The following is a 7524-nucleotide window of genomic DNA, read 5'->3' as shown; positions in this document are numbered from 1 at the left end:
AAAACCACCAACACTAATTACTGCGACGAGAGTTTCATTTGAATATTTGAACAGATGTCCTCACTGTTGATTTGGATGCACCGTTTTGCGCAACGCAAGAACGACTTGCGTCACTGCACAACACGACTGCGCGTTTTGCGCAAGCCATTGATGCGCTTTACGGATGCCGTTACCTTACTTAACGCTTTACAAATCCCCAGAATTATGCATAGAGAACTTTTTATATATGATCTGGGCAAATACTGATGAATCCAGTAATTAATGCATCCTTTGAATGAAATAAACAACAAGTTGAAAAAAAATCAAAAAAAAAAAACTAGGTTGTGCGATTTCTGTAGCCACAATTACAAATAACTACAAAAAGTCGCATATTTCTGTATCGTTCCCAATTATCTCAGAAACAATGTGAAACATCGATAAATTTATAATTTTCTTAAGTTAGACTGATTTAAATTGATAGGAAAAGGAAATTTCACGTATTCCCTTGTTCATTCTCTCGAAAAATTCCAAAATATCTCTCTAAGAACCAAAAGAAATAGTCAGGTCAGAAAAGACAGAACCCGGAAGATGACCACAAAAAAATGACCAAAGAACGAATGATTCATTTATGCCTGATGCGGTTGTTTATGCCTTAGGCAGATAAAAGATCAAACATTTTTTGAGAAAGATTAATTGCCTCTGAGTAGTACAACAATATTCTAGCCGTAGAGTTCGTACAGTGAAGGGACCCTCATAATAATGCTACGGTAGTGAACTGTATAGTCAGTTGACAACTATGAACCCATGGTTTTTTTTAGTTTTATTTTTGCTCCATTAGTGTGCGTGTAAACGACAAAGGAACAGTATTTCGTGTGAGATTTGACAAAAGTTTCAAAGGGTTCTTGGGTCCACCTCAGAGCTGCTGCTGTTGACTCGGTATGCGAACCCTCCGTTGCGCAATTCGACCTCAAGCTCTTCGCGAGAGGCGGAGCAGGCGGTGACCACCTGATCACTCCATACTATCAACGGATCCGACTTCGGCACTGTTGCATAGTATTTATTTGATCTACCAACGATCGATAACAATTCTTTCAAATCAACAATGGCACCAATGACCAATGCTTCGCAGCGACAGCGCAGCAGAGGTGAGTATTTTCTTTTTGGATTCGGTCACGTTGATTTTTTTGTCTTTTAACTTTTATAATAAAATCAAAACACGTATTAGAGTCCTCGAAATGCCGCTTCGGGGATTGTCAAACTTTTTATGGGGAAGAAATTATTAGTTTTGACTGCACTTCATGACCTTACCCCTGCTGTGAGCTGCGCAAGCACTCCAAGTGATCATTTCTAGCTACAGTCGAAGTCTACTGTAACTACGAATTCTGTGGATTCATTCCCTTTTTCTTTGAAATAATATGGCACAAATCCAATCTTTTTTGAATGAGCTGCCTCTTGATTCATGAAAGAGAGGATGATTAAATAACCACATTCCTCAAGCCATTCAATTCAAGCAATTCATTTAATGTTTTTTCACGAAACGGATAGTTCGTCCTCATTTTATTTTGGAACTTTGAGGAAAAGGACGATAGCAGAGTGCTCAAGTATTATTCCTGGAAAGTTAAAGGATCCCAGACTCCTGTCTTTATATCTTCCATCTCTTTTCTCTCGTTGACCTCACCTCAGGACGGTCTACGAGCGTCTGCCTCTTACGCAACAGGTGGCACAGTAGAAAAACAACGCTCCACCTCTCGCCAAGCCTTCCGACAAACACTGGGAATACGGTAACTTTTGGCAGTTACACGTGCACATAAGTATTGCTGCTGGTTATCACGTATCTGCTTAACTGGCCACTGGGGATAATAAGCAAAGAAGGGAACCACAAATACATGAAAAAGAAGTTACAAAGGGAAAGTTCAGTGAATTTCGACTATCGACGCCTCTAAAGTGTCCCGATAGCATTTTCATCCCATCCCATACGTACAATCACTTCATTTATAGTCGTTTCCATCTTGTTTTCGTTTCTACTTTTTTAAGAAACAATTTTTAACTGTAGTGATCCAGAAAAGTAACTCTACTCTCTTGGTCTCAAACTCTGCACAAACATAACTTCACTGCAAGATTTGATCACTGTAGGTGAGCAATTTCGAAGACGAAGTTGAGTTAAGCTTTTTGTTCTTAAAACAAATTTACGAATTTAAAATCGTTGAAAGCAATGAAAGAAATTGCAATCCATATTAAGACCAAATTATTTTTGCTAAATTTGAACTAAATCACAAAACTTTCATCTCTTAAAATATTAATATGGCGGAGGAGAATATATGTAGCATCTATTAATTTCCCATCCAAAAGTACTATCTATGCTTATCTGTGAGTGAATGTTCCAGTAAAGAGAAGTCCCGACAAGATACAATTTTTCGACATGGTTGTAAATTACCACCTGATGCATAGGCGGAAAGTCTGCTGCTCAGAGATAATCATCACCAGTCGTAAATAAGCAGATGGTGCAGATAGTTGTTTTTTTGGAGACTACGAAGTCAGGAGCAGTGAAGAAGAACGGTTGGGGTTTCCCTCCACTCATCGTTGGGATCGGACGTGTACATGGAAGTATAATTAGATACAAGTTGTCTCCTGAGTACATAAGTCACGCGGCACGTGACGAGATACACGTCACATACATAAATAATCATGTTTACCGTTCATGTTTATGCACCACGAATACATGCATAACTATGTTTACTCCTCCGCAAACTCGTTTCAAGCGTGAATTGCTCGAGTAACGACCTCTGCGTAATGCAGACAGAGTAAGCATGCCCTGAGGAATGGTGGAAGAAGAGCAGAAAAAAAAACGACTTTAAAAAGATCATAATGACTGAAGGTAGTCGTATCCGTCGCACATTTGTGATAACCCGTACGGAGAAATATACGCAACCTTTTTTCTCAATAAAAAAGTTCTCTCTCTCTCAAAAAAAGGGAAAGAACTTTGGAAAATAAGGAGAATAACATAAAAATATATGAAGAGAATATGAGTATAAGGAAAAATGGCTTCAGCAGTTTTCCCATGCTACGATCTGGAGGTGGTGCCAAAGTTGCGCGAAACATCTTCCGAGAATTTTTTAAAGCAATTTCTCAAAACAAATAATCAAAATTGCTAATTTTATTGTAGTTAGTAAGTATCTATACCTACGAAAATTGCTTTCAGAAAGACTAAATGTCACCTCAGTACTCAAAAATGTACGTGGAGAAAAAGAATTTGGAGATAATTTTATTTTTTGAACAGAGATTCAAAAATTAGACACGTCCACCATCATCCATCCATTAGCTCAACAACATTCCTGTTCGAGCAACGTTGAGAAGAATTATTTCCCGAGATGATTGCATAAATTACGTAGGATTGTTTACTTAAAAACGACGGAAATCCTTCAATTTACGAGGAATTGTCCGATAGTCCGGAAATACATGGAAAGTACATAAGAGTCTGGAAATACATGGACAGCACATGATAAGCCGGAAATAGTGTGAAATTTTTTCAAAGCGAAAAAAAGAGCTCTAAAGGTACGGATCAGACAAATTATATTCAAAACTTCCTCCCTTTCACTCACGCGTCCACGAATTTTCGACAATTACGTTAAATATTATGGGACCATTCTTATTAGTGCCGGTTTTAGCCACTCCATACATACCATCATACATGGAAGAGGGTCAGTCGTGCGTTGTATGCGGAGATGCTGCTACTGGACTTCACTACAGGTAGGCATAAATGTATTAACTTGAATACAAGAAATTTTGCTTATCCTTTAACCGTTTTAAGCAGATTCAAAAAATATGAGGTACAACTTTAAATATAAGGCAGAATAAAAACATAAGCCCAACAGAGATGAACACTTAATGTCTACAAAGCGCACACTCGTAAAACTGACATATTCTGGACAACTTCTGGGATTTAGTTCAGAAAGAAAAAGGATTTCTTTAAGGTTTGCCATAGTTTTTCGAAATCCGGAACGCGAAATGCTTTTTAGCGTAGTCGCTGTTATTGTTTTATCAATTATTCGTTTTATCTACAATTAGTTTTATGTTTACTCGGCGTGAAAGCTGAAAGCCAATGAAAGGAAGCGACAGAAATGAAAATGAAAATGATATTGTAAGAACACTTCAAAGATAAGCCTTTTGAGTTTGCAGTTAATATTATTCCACATAAAAGTGGCGAACAGGGAGAGCTCTTAAACTGACTTAGTCGTCCGTTCTCTGATGAGTCATCGGTGAATCACGATGTGGTTAACGCAATCGACAACAAATTTCGGTTAAAGGCATCACCCCACGAATCTGAGGTGGTGCAGATTTCAGGTGGAGAGTTCCTATACGGGGTCGTAGATTATAGAAAGGAGGGTGATTCCGTCCATTTCTTCATAATTGCCGTAAAAAACGGCCCGGAAGATGCGGCGCCGCAGAAGGCTGGCGCGCTCCAGTCGAACTCCTTGTAGAAAATAGTGCGCCAGAACGCCTGAAGCCGTATCTTCCGGGCCGTTTTTCACGGCAATTAGGAAGAAATGGACGGAATCACCCCCTCTCCATAGTCTCCCATCCCGTATACGAATACTCCACCTGAAATCCGCACCACCTCAGATTCGTGGGGTGATGCCTGCAATTTCAAGCAGAAATTGTGCAACCAAAGACTTTTATAGATCTATTTAAACACACATGAAAAGTGTACACAAAGATCGTAGCAGCACTACTCGAAGATGAGAATGTGCGATGGAGAGTGGATTAGGATTTGCAATTAAGAGTGAGCTTAAGCTTAATTAAGAGTGAATAAGCTTTTTGGAAGCAACCTTTTGTAAATGTAAATGTAAAGTTTTAACTCGATTTTTTTTGTGTACAACAATGTTAAAATCACAGTTCAATGCTAGCGAGTAAAGGATAACTTATTCTCTTTTTTTACAAAAAAAAACTGTATAAAAACAGTATTCTTGGCCATTTCTACCAAAGTAATGCTACACTTCCACTTCTTCTGCCATTTACGTCAAAATAATGCAAAATAAAAGATAGAGTATTGAAATAGAATTATAATTATTCTTTAATTACAGAGCAATAACCTGTGAAGGATGCAAAGGATTCTTCAGGCGAACAGCTCAGGTGAGTTACATGTATCCTTCAGCTGTAGTCCTAACGAAACACATCTCAGCTGGTCTCATTTACGAAGTCAAGTTTTACTAAAACGTGAATTACTACATTTTCCGTACCAGTTTTTCTTTTTTTATTACTAACCTCGTGCAGAATTTAATAAGTTCTAGACAAAATAAAAAATGTATCTTATTCTGACCAATACTTAGAACTCTACCATTAAATAAGAAGTTCTTTAAAACACACAGTTGGACTATCTGAGGCGAAACAAATGATTTTAAAGAACCAGAATAACTGTTCATTTTGCTGATTGATTGGTCTTCGTTTTGAAAAAAAATCACTAAAGAGTTCCTCTCTGCGTATGTATGGTATCTGCGAAACACAATTTGCAATAATACCGAATCCGAAAAAAATACCGACTCTATTACCTTTTGGTAGTATTGAGTCTTACCATCAGATTTTTCTACAACAAATAAGAGCAACTACTTTCAGCGTCATCTCACCTATGTCTGCAAAAGTGTGGAAAAATGTGAAATCAACAAGCAAACGCGCAACATATGTCAGCGTTGCAGATTTCTCAAATGTAGATCTGTTGGAATGAGCACAGACTGTATGTTTCCCTGCTTTTCAGTTCCATGACTCTTGAAAAGATCGAGTTTTAGTGGTTCTGAACGAGGATGAACGTGTACAGAAACGTGAACTAATCAAAGGAAATCGTGAACGTCGACATTTAGAACAACTGTTGACACTCATAAAAGGAACACCCGCCGACGAAGCTCACGTAAAGGAGTTGAGATTTGAGGTGAGCTCTTCATAAATTTCAGTTATATTGTAATCGCAATACAAAGACTCTCCGGTAATGCCCTACACAACTGTTTTATTGCACACAATCCGTTCCAGATCGACCTCATAACCAAATCCTACTGCCAGCACATCGATCAGCCGCTGAACTCATCAAATGTAGGGACTGGGAAGGACAATCACTTGGTGGAGATACTGCGTCCGATTGTGAGAAGAAGCAGTGAATTTGCACGCGTCATAGCTGTCTGGAACACGGTATCTACGCACAATTAATTTTAAAAAATGAATTTAAAACCATACTTGGATGTTGTAGCGAAAAACGTCCATATTTATAAAAGAAGTGAGTGACGTGGACGGAAAACAAAATATGCATATTATCATATTTCTTCAAAATTTAGGCGATTTTTTGACAATCCGTAGCATGAGTTACTGTAAGTACTGATGATAACTGTTCTATTTTTCCAAAAGTTTTGTGACGTATTTTTCTTCGGTTTGAACTGCTTCGACTCTCTCGAGCGAACCTGAGGCGCTGCTATTCAATGAAGATGATTCTGCAAATGTATAACTTTTAATCTTTCTATATGTCCTCATTAGAAGTACCGTAACCGCTGACCACAGTCTCAATCTAACAGAACCAAAAGATCAATGTCGTATTCCTAATACGATCACCATTACAGCTGCCAGTCGTCTCCCAAATGCAGCTCCTACATAATACGATCCTTGAAGTCCAACTGCTCAGATTCATATCATTTTTCGACGAAGCTGAGAACTGCTTTCGTCCGAACGTTAACGTTTCCATCACGAAGCATGATCTTCTAGATACACTTGCTGTGGAAGTTGAAGGAAACGATGAAATGGGTACGAGATAGCTATTTTGACGGTGTTGAAAGTAGTGGTTTTGCTCATCTTATTTTTTTCAGATGAACTCCGAGAGCTAGTGGGTGGCCTGTTTGTAGCAGCACACTCACTGGCCGCATTGCAGTTGGACGATCGTCTACTGGCTGTTCTTAGTGCTATGTTCATTTTTGACCCAAGTAATTTAGCGGATTCTTCGCTGGTACGTACCTTTGTAATATGGCTATCATCTATTTCGTCGAAGTAACAAGTAACAATTATAAATTACCTTGCTGTAGACCTCAGCAATGAACACTTACTCTGGCCATTTATTCAAATCTCTCTACAAATGTCCAATTATTGTAGTCTTCAACAGTATATTTCAGGTTCCTGTTATCTCACCCGCACACGCTCGCCTCGACGACATGTTACACCTGTTGAGCGACGAGGCCAGCGATGGGATGAGCACCACACGAGCATTTGCAGCGCTTGTCATGACTGTAACCGCATTCCGACGCATTTGTCGTCGTCTTGCGCAGCACTTTAAACCTCAAAATGCAGCTCTTTTCGAGAAAATACTAGGGATATAGATAGAGGACTTAAGATACCGTGCTGCGGAACCGTACCTATGTGGGAAAGGTAGACATAGGAATGTGGTTTCATGAAAACCAACATGAGAATGATACAAACCTTTAAACATGAAGCAGTAGAAGAACATCTGCGCTTAGCTTTTCGTGAATTCTAACTAAGATATAAAATTCGCTCGTGATTCACGATTTCTAATGTGGTCGC

The 7524-nt window shown here is 38.8% G+C and overlaps 1 protein-coding gene across 3 annotated transcripts; it reads left to right on the top strand.

Annotated features, from left to right (window-relative positions):
- Positions 1-1081: 1081 nt before the first annotated feature.
- On the top strand, positions 1082-7322 carry RB195_005175 (uncharacterized protein; the record flags this gene model as incomplete). Of its 3 annotated transcripts, XM_064177517.1 has the most annotated exons (9): positions 1082-1124; positions 3645-3726; positions 5061-5109; positions 5590-5707; positions 5760-5899; positions 5998-6153; positions 6576-6756; positions 6819-6955; positions 7119-7322. In XM_064177517.1, the coding sequence occupies 9 exons, from the start codon at positions 1082-1084 to the stop codon at positions 7320-7322; spliced, it is 1110 nt and encodes a 369-aa protein (XP_064034641.1). The 3 variants fall into 3 exon arrangements, with proteins under 3 accessions (XP_064034641.1, XP_064034642.1, XP_013298868.2); XM_064177516.1 differs by lacking the exons at positions 1082-1124; positions 5998-6153; positions 6576-6756; positions 6819-6955; positions 7119-7322 and having other exon boundaries at positions 3614-3726; positions 5760-5914; XM_013443414.2 differs by lacking the exons at positions 1082-1124; positions 3645-3726; positions 5061-5109; ... (1 more) ...; positions 5760-5899; positions 5998-6153 and having other exon boundaries at positions 6594-6756.
- Between the last annotated feature and the right edge of the window lie 202 nt (positions 7323-7524).

Source organism: Necator americanus, chromosome I (assembly GCF_031761385.1).
Source record: "Necator americanus strain Aroian chromosome I, whole genome shotgun sequence".
NCBI lineage: Eukaryota > Metazoa > Nematoda > Chromadorea > Rhabditida > Ancylostomatidae > Necator > Necator americanus.
Note: the sequence above shows the minus strand (reverse complement) of the source record. Positions and strands in the feature narration are given on the sequence as shown.